General features: G+C 36.7%; 1 protein-coding gene across 13 annotated transcripts in view; it reads right to left on the bottom strand.

Moving 5' to 3' along the window:
* DTNB (dystrobrevin beta) overlaps positions 1-25937 on the bottom strand; it is a 235813-nt gene that overhangs the window by 149752 nt on the left and 60124 nt on the right. For 12 of the 13 annotated variants that reach the window (XM_070450768.1, XM_020913837.2, XM_070450757.1 and 9 more), the window contains exons 5-7: positions 20179-20264; positions 9351-9505; positions 1264-1369 (exon numbers count right to left, since the gene is read on the bottom strand). In XM_070450768.1, the coding sequence (XP_070306869.1) occupies positions 1264-1369; positions 9351-9505; positions 20179-20264 (347 nt within the window). The remainder of the gene's footprint in view (positions 1-1263; positions 1370-9350; positions 9506-20178; positions 20265-25937) is intronic. The other variant, XM_070450765.1, reaches the window with a different exon arrangement.

Below are 25937 nucleotides of genomic sequence, written 5' to 3'. Positions count from 1 at the left end.
TAAAACATCTAGGGCTATAAAAGTATTGCTCCCCCAAGGAAGCAATATTGTTATAATTTAATAGCACAAATCTCTTTCCAAAAGTCCTGTTTAAAATTTAGCTGTTTTAGTCTACTCAAGAAATTCCAGAACTTTAGGATAATAATCGTGCATGTAAGGACTTGTGAACTAAGTCATAATTGGGCAAAAGGCTGAGAAGTTTAAAAAAACATAAAAATATGAATAGGAGGCACAAAATATAAGAGAGTATGGTTATGTTCTCTCATTCTTACAAAATGAAGAAGACGACTCTAATTTTTAGTGCCTGTCACCTTTCACTCTTTCTCTTCTGTGGAATAAGGAGAGAAAAGCAAGAGCCATGAGAGAAGGGAAGGTCCAGAGAAAACTAGGGCCTTTCCTTTAATGAACTGAAACAACCTAAACAAGGAGATAAGCTGGTAACAATACTAAAAAAACCTAAGAAGTTACTCAGAGGTAAACACCATTTCAATTCCAGGTCAAACAAAGATTCCCAGGTGGCACTAGAGGTAAAGAACCCGCCTCCCAAAGCAGGAGATGCAAGAGACACAGGTTTGATCCCTGGGTCAGGAAGATCTTCTGGAGGAGGGCATGGCAACCTACTCCAGTACTCTTGCCTGGAGAATTCCATGGACAGTGGAGCCTGGCAGGCTACATAGTCCATGGGGTCACAAGAATTGGACGTTACTAAAGCGACTTAGCATGCATGCACCTGGAGAGAATACTGAGAGTAATTCAGTAGTAAAGAAAAAAACTGGGTACTGGTGAAACCAAGTACCAAATTCTATCTTAGCTACTTTCCTTTAAACTATTCCAAAATAATTATAATTTTAACAGCGGATATTTAATACATTCAATTTTTTGGAGCTAAGCTTTTTATAAACTACAGGGGAAAAAAAAGGAAGTCATGGCTAAGTTGGGTGGGTTCAAGCAGAAAACAATAATCTAGAATCTGGGGGGGAAAGCCTAGAGTTTGAAACACAAAGTTTTCTGACCTGATATTACTACATTGGTATCCTAAGTAATAATGTCCCCTTTCCCCCCCCTTTTTTTTTTTTTGAGAAATAAATATTCTTTGAAGCTGAAACTACCAATTCAAATGATGGAGTGCCAACAAATGTCAATTACAATTTTCAGTGACAATAGCTAAGAACATTACAAATAATATCAGTTCGCATACTTCTGTAGCACAGGGGACTGAATGATTAAAAGTTCTGCTTAAAAAAAAATAAAAGTTCTGCTTACCATTCTCCACGTGGGCAAGCCTATGCATGAGAGGTAGCCAGACAAGGCACTGGGGAGGAGGATCGGCCATCATTGTGTCTAAAAACATATTTAGCATTATCTTTTTCTGTGAAGAGAGAAAAAAAAAACTTATTTTTCAAGTTACCTCTGAACTCTAACATTAAGCTAACTTAGGATTCTCACAACCAAGGTGTAATGAATTACATGGGAAACTTTATAGCAAAATAAATAATATTTTGCAATACTACAGACACTGCAACACACTATGCTAAATACTATTGCTATATTCAAATGCGTTTCCACTTACATTATTTTATTTGAGTCTTAAAACAACTGTATAAAACAAATAGGCTAGGATGGAAATACTGTGTTGTACACCTGAAACTTGGAGAAGGGAATGGTAACCCACTCCAGTATTCTTGCCTAAAGAATTCCATGGACAGAGGAGCCTGGCAGGTTACAGTCCATGATGTCACAAAGAGTCAGATAGGACTGAAGGACTAATACATACACACCTGTATTACAACTAATATTGTAAATCAACTATATTTCAATAAAGATATGAAATGAAAAAAGATAAAGAGGCATTACTATCTTCATTTTACAGATGAGACAATAAAGGAATAACACATTTAAATGACTTGTAAAAGTCCTACCCAAATCAGAACTCAGGTATCCTTCAAAAAACTAATTCTGAAGAAATCTGAAGCAAAGTCTCAGATCCAAGACAGAGGACAGGCCAGCAGTGAATGGAGAGAGGGAAAGGGTCTCACATATATGCAAGAGGGCTGAGGGTGATAACAGTAGGAAGTTACCATCCAAAGGCCCTCTATACACAGCTGTGCACTGATGGTGTGGCTTGAGAAATGTCTACTCAAATAGGCTAAAGTTTTCCAAAGTGTTTTCTATCTCAGGAATCCAAGTTTACTACTGTTTCTGAGATTTCAATGGAAATTGGGAGGAATGGGTGAACAACATAAAAATAAAACCAGTAAGTCATCCAACATTTGAATGGAGGTTCAGACATGGAAAATATCTCTTATAGTGGGTATGTAAATAACTGCAATAAACCAAAATAAAATTAAAAGCGTACACTTAAAATTGAGAAAGAAGATGCTAGGGAGTTTTTTTAAACTAGTCAGAGGTAGTTAACAAATATTAAACATATCATTCATGATAATGTTTAAATTAATATATCTGTATCTTCTTATATTTGTTAAAAATTACATTTTTACAAACCCACTTATAATCCTAATGTTACTTTCCCTAAAAAGTCTTGACTCACCTATCATGGAGTTTTACAGGTTTTTAAAAAATCTTCAAGATGAAAAAGTTCCTTAAAAAACTAAAAACAGAGCTACCATATGACCCTGCGATCCCACTCCTGGGTATATATCCAGAGGAAAACATGGTCTGAAAGGCTACATGCACCTCAACGGTTGCTCATCGCAGCACTACATAGCCAGGACATGAAAGCAACCTAAAAGTCCACAGATAGAGGAACGGACATATATGATATCTCAGAACTCCCTTATAAATACACTCAGGATCAGTTTCCAAAAGGTGTCCTCAGTTCAATTCAATTCAGTCACTCAGTCATGTCCAACTCTTTGTGAATTGCAGCACACCAGGCTTCCCTGTCCATTACCAAGTCTACTCAAACTCATGTCCATCGCTTTGGTGATGCCATCCAACCATCTCATCCTCTGTCGTCCCCTTCTCCTTCCACCTTCAATCCTTCCCAGAATCAGGGTCTTTTCCAATGAGTTGGTTCTTGTCTTAAGTTGTCCTAAATCATACTATAATTGGAGGTCCACCAAAACCACGAGGAATGAAGCCAAAAGAACCATGTCCCAAGACTCTGTCTTCCATTAACTACGTGATTTGGGGGAAAATCACCTAATAATCTGGTTTCAGTTTTCTTATTTCTCAAGGGCTAGAGCAGTGGTTCTCCAAGTATGATCGGAGATCCCCATGGGAGGTTCCTAAATCATTTCCAGGGAGTTCATGAGGCCAAAACTACTTCCATAATAACACTAAGATATTATCTGCCTTTTCCAGTTCATTCTCTCAAGAGTGTATGGTGGAGTGTTCCAGAGGCAACATGGCATATCCATGATTATCTGCAAAAGCTTTTAAAATATTCCTCCCTTTTCCAACTACACAGCTGTGTGAGACCAGATTATTTTTTCCATACTTACTCCAAAACAACATATCACAACAGATTGAATGGATAAACAGATAGGAGAATCCAGCTGCCTTCAATTGAGCCAAGTATTAAAGAAATTTGCCAAAAATATAAAACAATGGCATTCTTCTCATTAAATTTTTTTGTTTTGCAATATATTTTTCATAAAATATATTATTTGTGTTAATATATAATAGGCTTGTCATTGTTCTTTTTAAATGATTTAATATTCTTAATTTATCAACTTTAATTTCTAACATGGAAATCGTGATAGCTATAACCCATATAGAAAAAAGCTCCCTGGGGTTCTCAAATGTTTTTTGGGGTGTAAAATGGTCCTGATACCAGAAAGTTTGAGAACTCATGGGACAGAATTCCTAGCTCTAAAATTTCATGACTCAGAAAATAACTATGTGAAAAACAGACTGCCTCTTTCTCTACCTTTTTGTTTTATTTTGGTTTTGCTCTTGCATTCATGCTTTGCATTTCTCTTTATTTTTTACAGCACAATATTTATAATAAAAGCTGTAATAAAACTGCATATAATGCACATTCCTATTACAATTCTCATTTTTCTGTATTTCCCTCCAAATGCATATGTTTCTATAGAGTTACGTACATAGGGGAGATAAAAATGTATGATCTGTTTTTTAACTTGTTTTATTAAATACTTTATTGTTTTGCTACATCTTCTTTTCTAATAATTTTAACAGCTGCCTTATCCACTAAGCAAAGACACCATGATTTATTTATGCCTTTCTCAGGAAAACTCTGCGGCTGTTTTTGTCTTTGAATGCACTTTCATATTTCTCTTTTAATCCACTGTTTCAGTTTGTCACCCACCTCCCTGCCCTTTGTTATTCGAATTCTCAGTACTGACAATTACTAGTCTAGATGCCATCCCTTCTCACTTCCCTCCTTTCCTGCATTAAAAGAGGGGACAAATTAACTCTTAAAAGTGAGAAATCCAGTATCACTAAAATAATATGAGAAAACAAGTAAAATAATTTAGCATTAGATCATCATAATTGCAACTTCCAATCTCATTTTTATTAAAAACTCCTATTTTCTTATGGGCAATTGGTAAATAAATTTTTACCCATTGTCCTATGACTTACTTGGTCATCAGTTAAACTGTGTACAACATTTAGCTAAAAGTCTTAAAAATATCATTTTAAAAATCTTCCAGATTAAAATGTTTTTCTACAAACTTTTGTGTAGAGTTATACAAATATTTTGTCTGACAAGGGCAAACACACATTAACTGGTTATGGGACCAGTGTTATGGATTGGTCTTCAATTATTAAAAGGCTCTGAATTTGTCCATATCACAGATTTATTTTGGACTTTGAAAATTAGGATACTTTGCAATGACACAACAATATAAAGTTGCTGTGCTTTTTGTCAGAGCTACTTTTATTTATTACAACTTTTAAAAAATGGAAGAAGTGTTTAAAAAATCTGAAATTCTGTATTTTCCTCATTGTAAATATCGTCTCATTTAAGAAAATGATGGAATAAAAGTATCAATGAAAACAGTAAGGTTGCAAGTATATCCACGAGCTTTAAGTTTATGATTAGAATTCAAACCCAGATACTTTCTCATGTCATACTTGATTTACAACCACTATTCAATTAATCCAACAAATAACTAGTAAGCACTGATGATTTTCTAGACTGTTAGTCACGAGGATGTAAATTTGAAGAAGACCAAGGTGCATCCCTTCAGGATATTAGTGAGCTACATATAACTGGCCAGGGACTGTAGAAGAGGAAGCAATTAATCCTACATTGAAAGATTCAGAGCATCTAAGACCAGGAGATATTTAGCTATGATATGAAATATGAGGCCTTTGTTGGAGGAGAAAGAAAAGATCAGGGGCTACTGCATTTCAGTGAGGGCTAAGAACATAAAGAAGAGAAGAACATCACTTCTGCTTACGCAAAACAAGTGAAATGCAAATCAAAACTATGCTGAGATAACATTTCTCATCTCTCAGACTGGAAAAAAAATCCTAAATGAAAGAATATGCGCTGTTGGCAAGGCTGCAAAGAAAAAGATGGCCTTACCCATTGCTGGTGGGAATGTAAAGGGCACTGGGGCAATTATCTAAAAAGAACCCATGGAATCCTGAGGCAAAAGGGTAGGAGAGATCAGGAGTGAAGAAGAAAAGACAGGCTGCAGTTGAACTGATAAGCACCACAATGTGTGGCTAACAATCCAGTAGACAATGAGGAGTTTGCAAGGTTTTTTTTTTTTTTTTTAAAGCAAAATAGGGACATCAGGGATGTTTTTTTAAAATGATGACTTAAACTCAAATTTGCTTATGCTTAAAAGGAATAATGAATCAAAAGCAGCATCTGAGCAGGCATTGTCCTCTTCTTTTAGGCTGCCATTAGGGCAGGAAGCAAAGTGACTAGGAGTCCACGGTTCTCACATCTTTCTTGGCAAAGAATTTTCCTGCTTACCCTGAAGACTAGTGAACCACAGACTCCAGAGTAGGGAGTACATGTAGACTGTGTCACCACTGAACCTCAGAGAAGTAGCTGAGCTGAGAGACCCCAACACTGTACACCCAGCAACCTCCAGCCCTGCCTACTGGCCAGGGAATCATCAGACCCTGTTCTCAGCTCATGAGTAATAGCAGAGGGCAGGGCCTTTTTCTACAGCAATGTTCACAGTAAGCATTGTTAACTGACAAAAATCTCTTTAAAAAAATGAAAACATAAGTCAACTATACTCCATTAAAAAGTAATCTTAAAAAAAGAAAACAATCTTGGAGCCATCATCATTTCTACCTAAGGAATAATTCAGCAAGACATTCTCTTCCACAGGCCCAACTAGGGCAAAATCTCAGTTTCAACTCTCTGCAATTTTGTTCAATCTAATGAAAGCCAGCAATATAGGCCTCATTACCATAGACCTGTTGATATCAAAATCCATGTTATATGCTGTATTTCATCCAATCTAAGACACCATCATTTGTAAGATGCACCATTATTTTTTTTTCCTGCCACTAAGAAAGAAAAACACTCAGCCAATTAAACTAACTCAATGACTTAATTAACTATAATCCTTCATGACATGTGAATCGGTCCCACCAGCCTCCTGATGAACTGAAATTCCTTTCATCTATTCAGAAAGATCTGGCAATTTTGCAAGGTTCAGTGGCACTGCTTCAACTGACAAGAAATGATTTTGGTCGTATCTCAATGATAAAAACACAGCTTCATCTATGTGTGGATATCTTCCTTTAAAAAAAAAAAAAGAAAATTTTCTGTAAAGCACCTGATGTTGCTTTGTAAGACAATATGTAGTTTCTCCAATGATGAATATTTATCTCACTAATGTGAAATTTATTTCTGTTATGTCCACAACTTTCTGTGTTTACAACAACTTTTTAATACTGAGTCAGAGTATACTCTCTCTGAGGACATCTGAAATGACAACACATGCAGTACCAAAAGGGGACATAACTCAGCTGAAGAGCCTACGACAGCAATAACTATGATCAAGTTATTACACATGTGCAGAAAATGACAACCCATCATAACCACCACCTGCCAAAAGCAATGGTCAGATGCCATGGGCTATACGAGAGATTTTGAGAGATGTCAGGCGTGGAAAGGGTCTTCAAATCAATGAAAATGGTAACAGTACACACTAGATTATAATGGTAATGAGGGGCTTGCTAACACAGACTATAAATTTCGCTTAGTTAGGACACCTATGAAATACACACACACACCTATTCATGTGCCAGTCAACTCTTGCCAAACTTTATTCAATGTCCAGGAAATCAAAGTCAGAACTTCCAGGAAGTTCTGTAATATAATTTTTGGCAGATATATGTACGGATATATGTTATTCTATGGCCTGGCTAAATATCCCATATTTTAACCTTTTGAAAGTGAAAGTGAAAGTTGCTCAGTTGTGTCCAACTCTATGTAATCCCACGGACTATAAAATCCATGGAATTCTCTAGGTGAGAATACTGAAGTGGGTGGCCTTTCCCTTCTCCAGGGGATCTTCCTAACCCAGGGATTGAACCCAAGTCTCCTGCATTGCAGGTGGATTCTTTACCAGCTGAGCCACAAGGGAAGCCCAAGAATACTGGAGTGGGTAGCCTATCCCTTCTCCAGCAGATCTTCCCGACCCAGGAATCGAACTGGGGTCTCCTGCATTGCAGGGGGATTCTTTCCCAGCTGAGCTATCTGGGAAGCCATTTTAACCTTTTACTTCTAAATAATTTCAGATTTATGGAAAGCCTATAAGAAAATTATTTAAAAATTCCCATTTGCCATTAACCCAGATTCCTCAAATGTTAACACTGCAGAAGAGATACACTTTTAACTTTAAATAACTTTTTATTTCTGCAAAATCAGGACATTCTCTTGATTAAATACAAGTATCAAAATCAGGAAATCAATGTTATTGACAGAATACTATTATCTAGTCTACAAGCTTCAATTCAGATTTTCTCTATTGTCCCAATGATGTCCTTTATAACAACAAAAACAACAAAAATCCAGATCATGGTTGTATTTCAGTTTTCATGTCTGTTTAGACTCCTATAATCTGGAACAGCTCCTCAATCTTTTTTTGTCTTTCATGACATTGACCTTTTAAAGTGTGTGGGCCAGTTATGTTGCAGAAATCCTGCATTTGGCATTGTTGAAAGTTTCCTCAGTGAGACTCAGGTTGTGCTTTTCTCTCAAGAGAACCACAGCAATAATACTGGCTACTTCTTAGGGCATCCTGCTAGAAGGAAATAGGATTGCCAGCCTCTCCCTCTGCTGGAGAAGTGGATTTGATCACTTGGTTAAAGTGGTATCTGACAGGTTTCTCTACTGCAAAGTTACAATGTTTCCCTTATAATAAATATTCTATTGTGAGACACTTTCAAACTATGTCAGTATCCTATTTCCGTTAATCTTTTACCCACTAATTTTAACATGTGTGCTAAGTCACTGCAGCTGTGTCCAACTCTGCACAACCCTATGGACTACAGCCCACCAGGCTTCTCTGTCCACGAAATTCTCCAGGCAAGAATACTGAAGTCAGTCGCCATGCCCTTCTCCAGATCTTCCTGACCCAGGGATCGAACCATAACCAGGGACTGAACCAGTGTCTCATACGTCTTCTGCATTGGCAGGCGGGTTCTTTACCACTAGCACTATCTGGGAAGCTTTAACATAGATTTTTTAAAATTCTCTGCTTTCCAGAACTTTCTAAATGTAGCATGAAGATCTGCTAGCTCATCACTACCTGGGGAAAAAAAAAAATGGCTGCTACAGCCAGCATCCACTCTGCTTTGAGTTCTTTGAGGCACAGTTAAGATCTCAGGAATATACTCACACTAACCTCTGGAGCAAGACCACACAAGGACACTCACGAATGGAGAAGAAATCAAATCTATCTTTTTTTTACATGAAAATGGCAGTATACTCTTGAGAGACTGTGAGCTGACAGTTGAGAGTTGTACAGCATTGCTTGTCTTTGGTGCTCAGGAAACAATGATCTGAATTGTATAGAGTTTTATATCAAAATTCCTGTATTTCACAGTTAATAACTCCCTAGGGAGAGTAATATATGTCTAGTAGCAATAATATAAATACTTCATCTCAAATATTTTCCTGGAAACTTTTATTAATTTGAAATATTTCAAATCCTATCATTTTTTTTAGAAAAGACTTCCCTCCCCTCTCCCAAAAAGAGTTCTCAGGTGAATTTTTGACCCTCCCTCTTTTTTATACCCCCTCCTCTGATTTAAAGCTCTTTTTCCTCCCATATTCAAGACCTATATCCCTAGAGTGAAGCAATCTGGCAAAATTTGACTAAAGGTAGAGGGGCAGATGAGAGCTCTTCAAGTCCTAGGTTCTATTAAACCGTCCTTACCTGCTGTGGAAAACAGGTGCGGACCGAGTGCTCTGTGTAACCAAAAGATGGCCCTTCAAAGACAGCTGTTGGGAGCTTCAGAACTTCCTTCAGAAACTGGTCAAACTTGCTAAATATCATTAAGCCATTGGAATCTGACATCTGGGAGAAAACATCTATGAGAATAAAACCAAATAAAGTCAAACTATAAAGAAACACCAACTTTTTATAAACAGCTGTATGTCATTTGTATACTAGTCCAAAAGCATCATTAAAGAGTATCATAAAGTTACGATGATTTTTAGTTAACATGTACTCTCAATCTCTTTCACACTGTGTGGTTACTTTGCTGAGAAGGCTCCTCTTTCCCAATCATTGAATACTCTACCTAAAGATCACATAACCATTCACATACGTCCACCTACCTACTTTCTTTGAGCATACATAACTGGATAATATATAACTTTTTATTTTACCTATTTACACCTCACCTTATTCCAAGAAGAATTTGTAGCAGCAGATCTTTATCTCTTACATTCGTGTATGTACTTACATAACAAATATACAAACTTGAGTGTTTGAATACAGTTGTATATTGGTAAAGAGTATGAAAGCAACTGTATTACACATGTGTATTCATATACTAATGATGTAACGTATTCTTATGTAGTATGTTCATTTAAAACATTCCATTTAGTAAGTTGCAAGAGTAGAATAAAAACTCACATTACCTTTTCTAACACAAGATCCTTTGATACTGTAAGATTATATTTTTACATAATGCCTGTCCCAAGCAGCTGAGAAAGAGGTTTCCAGTAGTAGTACTATTTCTTTATCTCCTTAGAGAGAGCTTCCTACCCCTGGTTAGTAATTCTCCTCTTCTCACCCACAGTTGAGGAGAAAAAGAAAAATAACCTGGAGCTCAAAACAACTTGACAACTATAACCTAAGCTTTCTTTTCAAATTATTCAGCTTTCTTACAAACAAATCAGTGAGATAAATATGTGGAGAAAAAAAAATCTCCTGAGGCCTTTTCAAACATGGTATTTTGAAAATTAATATTCCATATATTAATAATAAAAAGGTATATTAGAAAAATGTATGTAATAGATACATACAATGTACATTTTTACATTACTCTTTAGGTTCAATCTGGGGATTTTATCGCAAACCCTAGCTAAAAAAAAGAAACATTTAAAATATGTTCATCAAAGAAAGATAAAATTTAGATCATCAGCACCATAGGGTAAATATTAAGGCATCAGAAAACAGAAAATTATCAAAGGAAAGTCTCTGGCACATTCCTTTTATGAGAGCTGCTAGTTTGCAGTTGAGGGAAAAGCATTAAATAACCATTAGGAGGGGAAAATCTAACAAGAGGCTAAAAGAAATGCAGTCCTAGTGGAAAGTAAAATCAAGTAATTAACAAATATATACTAAGTTCTCATTGAGTGGTCCAAGTGCCAAGCATTCTGCTACGTATTTTGAAACACAACAAGGAAGTATGATACATGGTCCTTATCCCTCAAGACACTTTCAAAGTACTTAGGAAAAATAAGATACATATGGAGCAAAGAAGAATTTAACACTAAGCTAACTTAAATAGAACAGAAAGAAAGGAGGCATTTAATATTAGTTTAACCTCACCATTTGCTATGGCTGAGTCTGCCTGTGTGTGTGGCGTGCTAAATTGCTTCAGGTGTGTCTGTTCAGTTCATTTTAGTCACTCAGTCGTGTCTTGACTCTTTGCGACCCCATGAACTGCAGCACGCCAGGCCTCCCTGTCCATCACCAACTCCCAGAGTCCACCCAAACCCATGTCCACTGAGTTGGTAATGCCATCCAACCATCTCATCCTCTGTCGTTCCCTTCTCCTCCTGCCCTCAATCTTTCCCAGCATCAGGGTCTTTTCAAATTAGTCAGCTCTTCGCATGAGGTGGCCAAAGTATTGAAGTTTCAGCTTCAACATCAGTCCTTCCAATGAACAGCCAGGACTGATCTGCTTTAGAATGGACCGGTTGGATTTCCCTGCAGTCCAAGGGACTCTCAAGAGTCTTCTCCAACACCACAGTTCAAAAGCATCAATTCTTCAGTGCTCAGCTTTCTTTATAGTCCAACTCTCACATCCATACATGACTACTGGAAAAACCATAGCCTTGACTAGATGGACCTTTGTTGGCAAAGAAATGTCTTGCTTTTTAATGTACTGTCTAGGTTGGTCATAACTTTCCTTCCAAGGAGTAAGCGTCTTTCAATTTCATGGCGGCAATCACCATCTACAGTGATTTTGCAGCCCAGAAAAATAAAGTCGGACACTATTTCCACTGTTTCTCCATCTATTTGCCATGAAGTGATGGGACCAGATGCCATGATCTTAGTTTTCTGAATGTGGAGCTTTAAGCCAACTTCTTCACTCTCCTCTTTCACTTTCATCAAGAGGCTCCTTAGTTCTTCTTCACTTTCTGCCATAAGGGTGGTGTCATCTGCATATCTGAGGTTATTGATATTTCTCCCGGCAATCTTGATTCCAGCTTGTGCTTCTTCCCGCCGTCGTTTCTCATGATGTACTCTGCATATAAGTTAAATAATCAGGGTGACAATATACAGCTATGACATACTCCTTTTCCTATTTAGAACCAGTCTGTTGTTCCACGTCCAGTTCTGTTTCTTCCTGACCTGCATACAGGTTTCTTAAGAGGCAGGTTAGGTAATGTGGTATTTCCATCTCTTTCAAAATTTTCCACAGTTTATTGTGATCCACACAGTCAAACGCTTTGGCATAGTCAATAAAGCAGAAAGAGATGTTTTTCTGGAACTCTCTTGCTTTTTCGATGACCCATTGGATGTTGGCAATTTGATCTCTGGTTCCTCTGCCTTTTCTAAAACCAGCCTGAACATCTGGAAGTTCACAGTTCATGCATTGCTAAAGCCTGGCTTGGAGAATTTTAAGTAGACACCCAATATTCTTATCTCCTTCATTAGTAATAGAACACTCATTTTATTTGGGGAGCAATGTACTCAGCTAAGAGATCACACTATGCAACCTTCTTTTAATACGTTTCAGTCATGTGACTAGGTGTTTGGAGACTTAAGCAGAAAGGTTGTGAGAGATTTCCTGGAAGGCTGGTTAAAGAAAGTTGACTGCACTGGAAAGAGATCCCTTCTTCCTTCCTCCTCTTGCTATCTGGAATGTGGCCATGATGGCTGCAGCTCCAGCAGCGATCTTAGACTATGAAAAGTGAGTGTCAGTCACTCAGTCATGTCCAACTCTTTGCAACCCCATGGACTGTAGCCTGCCAGGCTCCTCTGTCCATGGAATTCTCCAGGCAAGAATACTGGAGTGAATTGTCATGCCCCCCTCCAAGGGATCTTCCCAACCCAGATATCCACCTGGGTCTCCTGCATTGCAGGCAGATTCTTTACTGTCTCAGCCATCAGGGAAGCCCTGGACTACGTGGTAACCTCAAACTTTATGTAGAAATCAAACACCAGAATGATAGAAAGGAAGGATACAGAAAGCCTGGGTGTCAGATGAACACAAAGCTACCATATCAATCCTGGACTACATACCCCTGGACTTCCTTAATATGAGAGAAAAATAAACTTCGCCTTTGGTTAACACTGTTATCCTGGGATTTTTGTTTTCATCTTGCAATCCCTAATATTAAGTACTACTATACTTTACTAAACATTACCCCATTTTACTGTCACAAAAAGACAGTGTGTATGTGTGCGTGCGCACATGTGTATGCACATAATTGTCTAAATTTCATAGCTAAGGAAACTAGCTTAGAAAGGTTAAACTTCCTAAAGTCAAAAAGTTATGTCTAGATCAAGATTTAAATTCACACTGATTCCAAAGGCATTCTACTACACTATACTTCTTCAAAATATAGTGTAGAATAGACACAAAAATACATAGGCAGGGGTAGTAAAGAAAGAAATTTAGAAGCTTGGCCTTGAAAACTAGGATTTGGAACGAAGTAAAAACACGGTGGGAGTAGGGGTTTTGGGGCACAACTAGAGAAGAACAGAAATAAATAAAACAAATGAATGAATATAACAAAGCAGAAAGAGACAGAGAATAAACTAGTGGTTGTCAATGGGGAGAGGGAAGGGGGGAAGCGGGGTTAAGGGATGAAAAGGTACTAATATGTATAAAATAAATAAGCTACAAGGATATATTGTACAACACAGAAATATACACAATATTTTATAATGACTTTAAATAGAGCATAATCTCTAAAAACACTGAATCACTCTGTTGCACACTTGAAATTAATATAATATTGTAAATCAACCATATTTCAATTGAGGAAAAAAAAAAGAGTAGGATAAAAATCTCCATGGCAGGAGTTTATAGTGTGTCTGTTAGTGGTGGCAGACAGGAAACAGTGCACTGAAGAGAATGTTCTATGATAATGTATATTGAGAAGGAAAGATAAATAAAGATTCAGTAACAAAAGTAATCATGTTATGAATGAAAACTCAAAGAGGAAACAATTTGGATTTGGTTTAAAAGTAGGGAAGAAATATTTAGAAAGTTAGGTTTCAAGAAATCAGACTGTTAATGACTGGCAGGAAAAGAGGAAGAATGAGATAGGAGACATCAGCTAGAAAAGTTTGTAAACAATGCACAAGTAAGGAAGTGAGAGTCAGAATTTCAGGAGTGACAGGAGGGGGGGAGGGTGGTCAACTCCAAGAATGACAATGTAGGCAACTGAAGTTGATGGCAAAGAGGATTAGAGAATAAAGGAATTTCTAAAATTAGGATTATTTTAAGTTTCCAGCTTCACAATCCTACGAGGCAAGTCATATGGCAGAGCAGGAAAACAGGAGGAACCCGAATGCTAATGAGATTCCCTGAGCCACGGTGCCAACCGTGAACTTGCCAGGCTTTGGACTTATTTTTACATGAGAAAAACAAATCCCGATGGTTTTAACACCACTCCTAGTCAAGTTTTCTGATGCCACTCCATGTATTCATAACTGATACATTAGCAGTTATTAATTTGTAGTCACTAACGGCAGAAATATTCAAGACCAGAGACTTCAGCTACAAAGTATATACATACACATTTGTACATAGCTTCGAATCATAAAAACATAGGTGCATACATCCACACCACCAAATCTATACCTAACTCAATCACAGCAGTAGTGATTAGATAGTGAAATGGCTAACTTCTCCCTTCAAAAAAAAAGTATTATTTTCAGTTATACTTAGTTACTAGGTCATATAATATATACAAAGTAGTAGTTAAAAACTGAATGAAGCTACTTAGCAGCAGCAGCAGCAGTTAAAAAAAAAAAAAAAAACTGTTTAGTCCATGAAAAAAGAAACTATAACTTAATAGGTTTATATTATACCAGTAAGAGAACAAACAAAAACATGTTTGTTGGGTGGTTGATTTTAAGAGAAATACTGCTAGACTAAAACTGAACATACAGTTAAGTAATTACTTAGAAGTCATTACTTGTAGAGTTACTGATTTAAAACGGTTTTTCCTTTTTTTTTTAGCTAGGCTTCTCATATCTGTAAAGAAAAACACTGAAAATAATTGCTAGATTTTTTTTAAATCATAAATGAAATATAATAATGAATCCAAGTGCTTCTCATATCTAACAAAATGAAATATAACAATGAATCTTTAACAGCAAATATGATTTAATATATACTTATAAAAATATCTTAGCAAAGAAATAAATAAGAGCTAATTTAATAAAAAATATCCCCAGAATTCAACTAGCCCTCTAATTAAAGCCCTCAACCCTTCTGGCATTAAGGGAAAAAACTGCTTCCCAGATCACTGGTTAATTTCCCCAGTAATTCTATTTATACACCTCTGAAAGAAGGTATGCTGATTTCCCATTAGTTGTCTCCAGATAAAAATATAGGCTTTCTCCCTTGTGAAAAACCTGCAATCAAGTCCTTACACACACACGGGTACAAACTTAAAAATACTCTGTCCTTTGTGCAGTGGCAAAATAATGCTACTATTCTACTATCCTCATATATATATTGATTTTTTTTTTTTTCTGGTGATAATGACCCTGGCTTTCTTCATTGCATCTATCCACTCCCTTCTTGGCCCTGCATGACCAACCATACACTTCTGCAAAGTGACAGGACTGTTTACAATAAGGACTCGAGTCTATTGAAAAGAAAGCCATTTCTTTTCTCTTGTTAGCTTTGCTGGCAAATGATTCTCATCTTCTCTTGCCATCTTTCTACCAACTAAACCTAAACCACACACACACACAATGTATACACATCTGCATATTTATAAATATCTATATGTAACTAAATCCAAGTGCAAATTTTATTCTCAAACTCATGAATATTCCTGCATCACTCACTAAGTCGAAGTGAGGCCGGAGGATGGGAGACAGCCATGCCTTGGGCTTCTAGTATCGACTCAGTCAGGAACTACCTTAGGCAAGTCTCCAGGCCTCCCTTGCTTTTGGTTTATCTTTTTCTTTTTCATAAAATGCAGATGAGGCAGTCATTTCTTGCTTTCAGTTTTAAAACATTTTGGTTACATGAGAAATATGAATGTGAGCAAATACTCAGATTAAAGAGTCACTTCCTGCTAATGAAGGGAAGGAATGATTAAGAGGACCAGCCACGATAAATAAGCAGTGACAGGTGGTTACAAGACTACTGCAGAGGATGCTAAATTCTGAACAGGTGAAACTGCTTAATTATAACTTCAAAGGCTGACTCCCTATAGTTTGTTAAGGAAACATCAAGGAAGCAAATCAACTGAAATGTTAGAACTGCCAGTTCTGTGCAAAAATACCACCTCAGGTCATCTTTTCCCCGGCTACTCAAAATGTGGTCTATCAGAAACACACAAAAACAATAAGTAATATGAATTATTACTAAAAAACCATTTTATGACACAACGCAGAGAAAATGCCTAACAGGATGTTATCATTTTGGTATATTTCTTTTTTATGCACATAATAATTTTTTGTTTAAAACTGCATTTTTACTATTTTTGCATTTTTCATTTTGCATTACAAAATGCATTTTGATCTCAAGCATAATTTTAAAGGCAGTATATTCAATCCTGTCAATATCCTGAAGTGTAACTGAGCTCTCACTTTTGGACATTAAAGCTGTTTCAAGTCTTCGTATATCATAAAAAGTGCTGCAACAAATATATATAAAACCTGGGATTTTTAATTCCTCAAGATAAACAGGAAGCAGGCTGAGTTACGGGATACAAATATTCCTACAGCTTTTCTGATACACACTGTCAGACTGCCCTTCAAAATGATGGCACCAGTTTTCTCAAGGACTTAAAAATAAATTGCATGAATCATCTGTTCCTATCTTCTAGTGCAAGACATATGGGGTTTGAATAAGAGAGTAAGTTTCTTAGAAAACAGCATAATTAGACAAAGCAAATCACACGGTTAAATTAATTGATAAGTACGGTCTAATCAATAATGGGCTTACAGTCTGTAAATTTTGTTTCTCTGAGGATTCCTGACATTATTGAGTCTTCATCATGCTGATAATTAAAGTCTGTATTCTCTGATTATAAATCATTGGTATTTAGAATCCTGACAAGTTGCCTTTGAATCTTGGATAAAGTCCCTAATGGCCATAAGTTAACCACTTATTTATAAATGAATGATACCTGGCAACAGAAACTTAAGAGAGACCTGTAAAGTCTAATTAAGAAATGTCTCAAACTAAAAACACAAATATTGGTTAAGTCATTTTAAATGCTATCTTGACAAGAAAACAAGCAAGCAAACAAGAACAGATCAAGTAAAATGGGGGAAAGTGAAAGTGTTCATCGTTCAGTCATGACCAACTCTTTGTGACCCCATGGAATGTAGCCTGCCAGGCTCCTCTCTGTCCATGGAATTCTCTAGGAAAGAATACTGGAGTGGGTAGCCATTCTCTTCTCCAGGGTATCTGCCTGATCCAGGGATCCAACCTGGGTCGCCTGCATTGCAGGCAGATTCTTTACCATCTGAGCCACCAGGGAAGGCCAAAATGGGGGAAAGAGAGAAAATAAAAGAAAAAAAAAAATCCTAAAACAGGTAAAAAGCAGAAAGATCAAAATAAAAGTAGAAATGCTAAGGCATATTCCATAAATTAGGAAAATCTAACCTAATGGGAACATTAACAGAGGTAACAGCAAAAGTACAGTCAGTGAGAGGAGGCTACAGGAACTAAGAACAAAGGGAATAAGGAGGCAGAAAAAGTGAGTAAATGGTCAAATATCAATTGATGTTACAATACAGTCTTACAGCTAACTTCTGCTACACTATTATCCAGCCACCTCAACTAAGTAGGACATAGCTGTGACTAGAAAGCAAAGAACAAATGGATTCTCACAACAGCCAAAACTGACAATCATACTACGAAAGTGAGTGCTTCTCTCAATATGAGCAATCACTTCTGTCTGTACTTCAATAGAATACAAAGAAGGCTGGTTATGTTTCCTCCATCAGTAGCATGTGAAAAGTGGATCAGAAGCAAAGAGAGATTTGTAGAGGCTGGAGCACTGATAATACCATCATGTTTACCAGCGATAAAGGACACAAATATACACCGCCACCACCAACAACCAGAAATTCAAGAGCTGAAAAAGCACAGCAGTCTGAAAACACGAGAAGGAACCCCAGGATTTCACCACCAGCCCTAAATGTATCAGAGAATGACATCCCTAAGAGATGAAAAGTGTTTAAATTATGATCAGTAAGCTCTGTTTAAAACAGGAGGCAAAAAAAAAACGTAAAAAAAATAATAATAATAAAAATAAATAAAATAAAACAGGAGGCACACACTATACAAAGCAGTTTCCACCCTGGATGATTAAAACAAAAAAGTGGAGGTAGGCTAAAATTTTACCAAATACAAATTACTGATTGAAAACAAAAATTATTGCAGTTCTCTGTTGTAACTATTAGTGAAAAAGTGCACATTCTAATTCTCTGTGAAGTATGGAAGGGATCCAAATGATAGTGGGTTTTTGTTTTTGTGTTTTTTTTTCTAATGTGGCTTTTGAACTTCTTGTGCCACTGTGCTATGCTGCTCAGCTGTGTTGAACTCAGCAACCTTGTGGACTGTAGCCCACCAGGCCTTCTGTCCATGGGATTTTTCAGGCAAGTACCTAGCTGCTGGTATCTAGCATAAAATCTGCATATAAATGTAGCAAATTTAATCACAGATACTTAAAGAATCCAGAATCACCTAGAATGTGCAGGTGAATTGCCTATTTTCAACCAGCTTCTCCAGTACTTCTTTATCCGGTATCATTGTCGTTAAAAAGCAGACAAAAGCCCAACTTTCTTTTTGTCTGTGTTTGAATGAAACATAATTTCATCCATATTGTATTATCTTCCTCAGAAAAACCACACTAGAATTTAGAAAATACTAAGAAGTTTCAGCTCCAAAGGGTAATATTTTGAGATACCATGTGAAAAAAACTCAGAAGAGGATTTAAATAAAACTATAACTTTTCCACCAAAACTTTGTTTTAAATTGCAGCTGATTTTGAAAAGAGATAACTAGATAACACTGACCAAATATATTATCTAAGACCTTTCTTTAGGCATCTAAATCTAGATCTAATGAGCCACCTAACTTTCCAACTTTTAATGTCATGGTAACATGTAAGAAAAAGCACAGAAAACAAATGCACCTATGAAGAAATCTTACCCAAAAGCTTGTACTTGAATCAGATGAAGTCTCTGTATCTTCCAATTAAAAAAAAAAAAAAATACTGGCCACAGAGGAACATCACACAGACGCAATCATCAAAATCTAGTCCATGAGAAATGCTACGGGACAGATGACCCAGTTTCAACAAACCAATTCACAAGGTATCTCAACACTTCGTGAAAACCCACAGCTTCAATCTCACCTCCCTGAAACCTGCCAGTTTCTTACTCCACAAGTACTAGTATTAGGGCACCTGGATCACACGTTGTCTCTTGTTACAGGACAAGCAGGGTGGAATACAACAAAGCAGCTTACAGCAGGCTCTGAATCTACGAGCCTGAGTTGAAATCCCAGTTTCACCCCCTCAGTTACTCAGCTGTGAAACAGAAACTATCACGTGCTGCTCAAAGACATGTTAAGTAAGCACCCAGCACAATGCTTGTATCTGAGGCAGTCAGGGGCTATCTAAAGAGTGAATAAATGAAAAGGACAAGCAAAAAAAACTAAGTAATTGTGAATGTTACCTTCTTCCACGTCATTTTACCACCTTCTAACAGTATCCACTGAACAGTACAATGCCAAAATTGAAAACAATAAGAAAAAAAAGGAACGATAACTGAATAAACAGGCTATTAATTTCTACATAACTACACTTGACTCTAAGGTACTAAAAAAGTTTAATCACAAGAAATACCACCTGACAAAGCATGGAGTGATTAAGGGTAAACTTGACCAAATCCAGTAAAAGTAATGAAATTTACTTTCTAACTAAAAGTGACCAACATAATTAACTTCAAGCATAATTTTTAATAACATAGAAAACATTTTTAAGAGAATTTTTAAAGCATCCAGCTTCAAAAAGAATTTTTAAAATGTCAACATTACTATTCCGAACCTTTTCAGTTTTCTTGCTTTAAACTAAAAAAAAAAAAAAAAAAAAAACCTAACAAATCAATTCAACCAACTTTTCCATCTAACCAGTAGGTGGCATAATTTGCATATTCTGAGCCAGTAGCTGCAAAGAAAAGTGATACGGTAGTAAGAAAAACCAAAAACATTCAATAGATAATCATCCAAAATTCTAAAAACATTCATTTAAAAGTGTTTAAAAGTCCTAATTTGAAAACAGGATCTTTCAAATAATATAAAAATACTTACATCTCAATTTGTCCAGCATTTTTCCACCACACATGGTTGCTAACATAGCTTTAACTGAAAATACCGTCAACTTGCCTCGGCCCTCACTGCAAAATAAATTATATTAAAAATAATTGCTATCTGGAACCACAAAAGCAATCAAACGTATCACTAAATATCAAGCAACCAGTAAATTGATTCCTGCACTTATGTTACAATATTACCACATTTAGAAACCTTGTATTCTTGCTTTTCCTTTATAGAATTAAGGCTTCACATATGCTATGTGAAAATTGTTCAAACTAGTTTATTTCGAAATGAGTTTAGAAACACCCTGTAAAACAACTTCTATTGGATTTGTAGGCAAAGGCCAAATGGACGGAACCTGAAATAAACATCCCGCCACCTTGATCTATTAAGTCCACAGCTGAAGTGTTTTGAGTATTCAAACCTGAGGCCCTACCTGGTTCAAACAGTGATTCAAAGATGTGTCCTCCCACCAGGATACTATAACAACAGTTTATTGCTTTGTACTAAGGAAACAGGATGCATACTGCTATAAAGATTTTCTAGTACATTTATCTGTTTGTTTTTCTGTAACAGCCTTTACAGTTACCATGTGTTTATTCTTAGAAGCTCATCTGAGACATTTGTGTCACATCTTCTCCTATCACCAATGTGAGAAAAGTGAAGGAGAAGGGACAGGGACATGAACTCTTCTGCAGGAAGTAGAAAGATGAAATGGAGAACGTGAGTGAACTACTCCAAGTAAGGCTGTACACCACCTGCACAACCAGGACAATATCAGCAAGGCCCCAAGCCCTGTGGCCACTGCTTCAACCATTCAACTATGCCCTGGTTTCAGAGAAGATGAAAACTTCACTAGCTGGATTTTTAAGTCATATATATAGAATGACAAATATAATGGGCTTCTGTGTTAATTTTTTTGAAAGTTTATGGAAGAACAGCATCTTCTTCCTTTTTGGCCACACCATACAACATGTGGGATTTTAGTTCTGCAACCAGGGATCAAACCTATGCTTCCTGCACTGGGGGCATGTAGTCTTAGCCACTGGGCCACCAGGGAAGTCCCCCTTTTTTTTTTTTTCTTGGAAGTACCATTTTTGTGTTAATTTTATGAAGCTTGTGCTTACAAAGTGTCATAGTAACTTAGAGTAAAATACCTTTGCAATAATGAGAACTGTATCATCTTGGTTTTGAAAATCATATGTCCACCTATTATATTTACCAATTCTAACATAGTGTCTCCTATTTTCCAAAACTTTTTGTAAACAATAAGATCATACCTGGAAAAAAGGTAAAGGGTTGATAACCCAGAAAATTCTCAGTGAAAATACTGCCAGGACACAAATGCTTGTTACAGTCTGATTTTAACTATTTCATCTAATAAGATAAAACAGGAATTCTCTAAAACCAGCTAAAATTAGAATGGGGTTTTTCAAATATATAGTTCATCAGAATACAGATTCTGGTCCATGTCTTACACCATACCTGGCAATATTATTATCTGGAAATAAGGAACATTCCCATGTCAAACATACATTGCATTATACAAGCAATGTAAGTGGCTAGAAAGAACATAAACTGGATTAAAAGTGATAGATTTCTGATACAGACTTCTACAGTGGACATCTCTTTTTGGTCCCTGACCATCCAAATGCTGAGCCTACATTAACGTACACCCTACCTTATGTGACATGTATACTTCCCACTACCAAAGTACGAAGAAAGAAAGAAAAAAACAAAAATATGTGTTTTCCCATCTTTCTTTGAAACTAAGACAGGGGCACATAACACAAGCTCCACTAATAAGATGCATCAGCTCTAGACGTCAAATAGAAAACAACCTGCAGAAGAAAGAACTCCCAAGAATCCACCCAGCGAGGATGGCGACAGGAGGAGCAGTTACACGCAGTGTCTGAGAGCAGAGAGAGGGACCGTCACGGGGGCACACACAGTCCATCATCAGTGGTGTCTGGAGCACAAGCAGCAATATCCATGCCCAGCTTGGTGGCAGAGGTGCTTCCTGAGACCACTTATGTGCTATGATTTTGAGCTCTGTTCCTGGCAGCGTGGTCTGCAAGCCTACTTTCCTGACCCTACTTAGAAAGCTGAGGGCTCACCCATATCCTTTTAATGAGTTAGCCAGAGATGATTCCTACTGCTTACAACTAAGAACTCTGATGAATGCAGCCTCCATCCTGAAGGGGCTCAGAAAGATGACTAAACAAAACATTCCGGAAGCTCAAAGCAAGAGTAAGCAAGCCTGACGGCCTGCAGAACAAGGATGGAGAGCAAGCACCTCCCCACAGAAAAGTCAAGCTTTGCTGCACAGCTGATGACATTTTTAAGGTAAATGTGATCAAAACATTTTCTGGAGAAACAGACTGCATGATGTAGGAATACCCAGGAAATTCCATAAGGGAAAGTAAAAATGAATCTCAGAAGAGATTTCCACAGAAATCAGGATTCTGATTATCTCTGGGGGGGGCAGGGGGTGGAGAGAGAGGAATTGCACAGAAAGGAGAAATGAGGGGTTCTTCCAGGGTGCTGACAACATCTTATTTCTTGGCCTCTGGAGTGTTTATATGGATATATGCTTTAGACCAATTCATTAAACTGTACTTTGTTTCAGCTATTTTTCCATAGGTGTTTTCTATTTCTGAATAAAAACTTTTAAAAAAGAATCCTGGGAAACTGAGGGTTACCATTATTGGACAAAGCTAATGGTTTAACAGAGAGAAAAATGAAAAGGAAAAATACAGGCTAAAAAACATTTAAGATATTTAAACTGCAATGCATAAAATTTTCCATAATGAGAATTTCCATAATGAAATGTAAAAAATAGTAAAAACCCCAAGGTTCTGGCCCCATCTTCAGATGTCTCTTAATAGAAGACTGCCTATTAGGCTACCATAAAAAAGAATGAAAACACATATGAAAGATAGAGAATTATATCCAAGATAGATTACTAAGTGAAAAAGCAAAGCAAGGCACTGAACAAAATAATTGCTAGAATGAAATCTAGCAATTATGTTAAAAAGGAGCGAGTAGAAACAATATTCTCACATACTTGTATACATATAAACTGTCTGAAAGGATACTGAAAAAATTACAGTTCCATCTAGGGTCAAAAGCAAGCAGCCAAAGGAAAGCAACGAAAGAGTGGGCACTTTTCACTTTATAAATAATAAATGTTTCTTCTAGAAGAGAAGGTTGTTAAGTCAATAAACTAAGCTTCCAATAAATGACACTAGGAAAAGACCAGCAAATTAAACCCTAAATGAGCAAAAGGAAAAAAATAATGAGTAAGAGCAAAAATCAGTGAAATTGAAAACTGAAAACCAATAAAGAAAATCAATGAAACCAAAAGCTGGTTCTTTGAATAAACCAGTAACACCGATAAACCTCCAGCCAGACTGACTAAGAAAAAAAAGAGAGAAGACACACATTACCAATATCAAAAATGAAAGAAGGGTTATTAGCAGAGACTCCCTAGCTATTACAGAAATAATAAGGAAATATTACTAAAATTTTATGTCCATAAATTCAACAACTTGGATGAACTGGACAATACAAGCTACTCCTTGAAAAATGCAAACTATTAAAGCTTACTCAAGAATAAATACGTGGCAGGAATAGACCCATATCCATTATAGAAATCGAATCTGTATTTTTAAGCCTTCTAAAAAATAAAGCTCTTTATTCAGAGAGCTGGCAAATTCTAAACATTTAAAGAAGAAATAATTGCCTTTCTACTCTCTTCCAGAGAGTAAAAAAGGACGGAACGTGTACTAATTCTTTTATAAGGCCAGCATTCTTCTGATAGCAAAAACACTTAAAGCAGTTCAGTTCAGTTGCTCAGTAGTGGGGTCCAACTCTTTGCAACCCCATGAATTGCAGCACGTCAAGGCCTCCCTGTCCATCACCAACTCCCGGAGTCTACCCAAACCCATGTCCATCGAGTCAGTGATGCCATCCAGCCATCTCATCCTGTAGTCCCCTTCTCCTCCTGCCCCCAAGCCTTCCCAGCATCCGGCTCTTTTCCAATGAGTCAACTCTTCACATGAGGTGGCCAAAGTACTGGAGTTTCAGCTTCAATATCAGTCCTTCCAGTGAACAGCCAGGACTGATCTCCTTTAGGATAGACTGGTTGGATCTCCTTGAAGTCCAAGGGACTCTCAAGAGTCTTCTCCAACACCACAGTTCAAAAGCATCAATTCTTCAGCGCTCAGCCTTCACCGTCCAACTCTCACATCCATACAAGACTACTGGAAAAACCATAGCCTTGACCAGACGGACCTTTGTTGGCAAAGTAACATCTCTGCTTTTAAATATGCTATCTAGGTTGGTCATAACTTTCCTTCAAAGGAGTAAGCATCTTTTAATTTCATGGCTGCAGTCACCATCTGCAGTGATTTTGGAGCCCCCAAAAATAAAGTCTGACACTGTTTCCACTATTTCCCCACCTATTTCCCATGAAGTGATGGGACCAGATGCCATGATCTTTGTTTTCTGAATGTTGAACTTTAAGCCAACTTTTTCACTCTCCTCCTTCACTTTCATCAAGGATCACAAGAAAAGAAAATAGCAAGTCAGTATCTCTTGTGACTACAGATACAAAACCTTCAACAAAATGTGAGCAAATTTAATGTAGCAATAAATAAAAGTGAATTAAAAAATCACAATCCAGGGGGCTTTATTCCAGTGATGTAACACTAGTTTGACATTTGAAAGTCAATCAATGTAAAGAGAAAAGCCCTATGATCATCCAAATAGGTACATATAATAATACTCAACATCCATTCCTGATAAATACTCTCAGAAAACCAGGGGAAAAAAACCACTTCCTCAGTGTGCACCTTCAAAAAATAATCACTGCTAGTAACATCATACTTAATGATGAAAGATTAAGTGTTTTTTCCCTCAGATCAAGAACAAGTCAAGGATGACTACTTTCACTGTTAGAATGCAATACCACATTAAAGAACCCAGCTGCTGCAATAAAGCAAGAAAAAATATAAACACACAGAGATTCAAAGTTCAAAAATACAACTGTATCTTCTCCAGACAATATGACCTTCTGAATAAAAAAATCCCAAAGAACCCACCAAAAAAAATGTATAGAACATACCAAAATACTATAATAAAGGACTTTTAGCAAGGTTGCAGTATGCAAGCCCAACATAGAAAATTCATATTTCTATAAATTAGCAAAAGATAATTGGAAATACAATAGCAAGAAAATATGAAAATGCAGATAATTTTTTAAAAATATGTGTTCAAGATTTGTATGCTGAAAACTACACAATATTGATGAAAGAAATAAAAGAAAATATAAACAATTACACCACATTCATGAAACAAGACTCATTGATTATTTTAAAATGTTAATTCTCCATAAATGGATCAGAATCCTATTGTGATTCAATGCAATCTCAAATTCACCATAGGGATATTTTTTTAAAAAATCAACAGGCTAATTCTTCATACTTCCTTAGCTTTCTAAACCCATACAAATCCCAATAAGGCATGAGAATAAAGATACTATTCAGATGCCTAAAACCCACCCTGTTCTTGGTACTTTCAAAAGGTTCTCATGTCATTTTAATATGCATCCAACCAGTATGGACCTAACAGAAGCAGAAGATATTAAGAAGAGATGGCAAGAATACACAGAAAAACTGTACAAAAAAGATCTTCATGACCCAGATAATCACAATGGTGATCACTCACCTACAGCCAGATATCCTGAAATG

The sequence above is a fragment of the Odocoileus virginianus genome, chromosome 2 (assembly GCF_023699985.2).
Source record: "Odocoileus virginianus isolate 20LAN1187 ecotype Illinois chromosome 2, Ovbor_1.2, whole genome shotgun sequence".
NCBI classification, from domain to species: domain Eukaryota; kingdom Metazoa; phylum Chordata; class Mammalia; order Artiodactyla; family Cervidae; genus Odocoileus; species Odocoileus virginianus.
The sequence above is the reverse complement of the archived record's forward strand: the minus strand, read 5'-3'. Positions and strand labels throughout refer to the sequence as shown.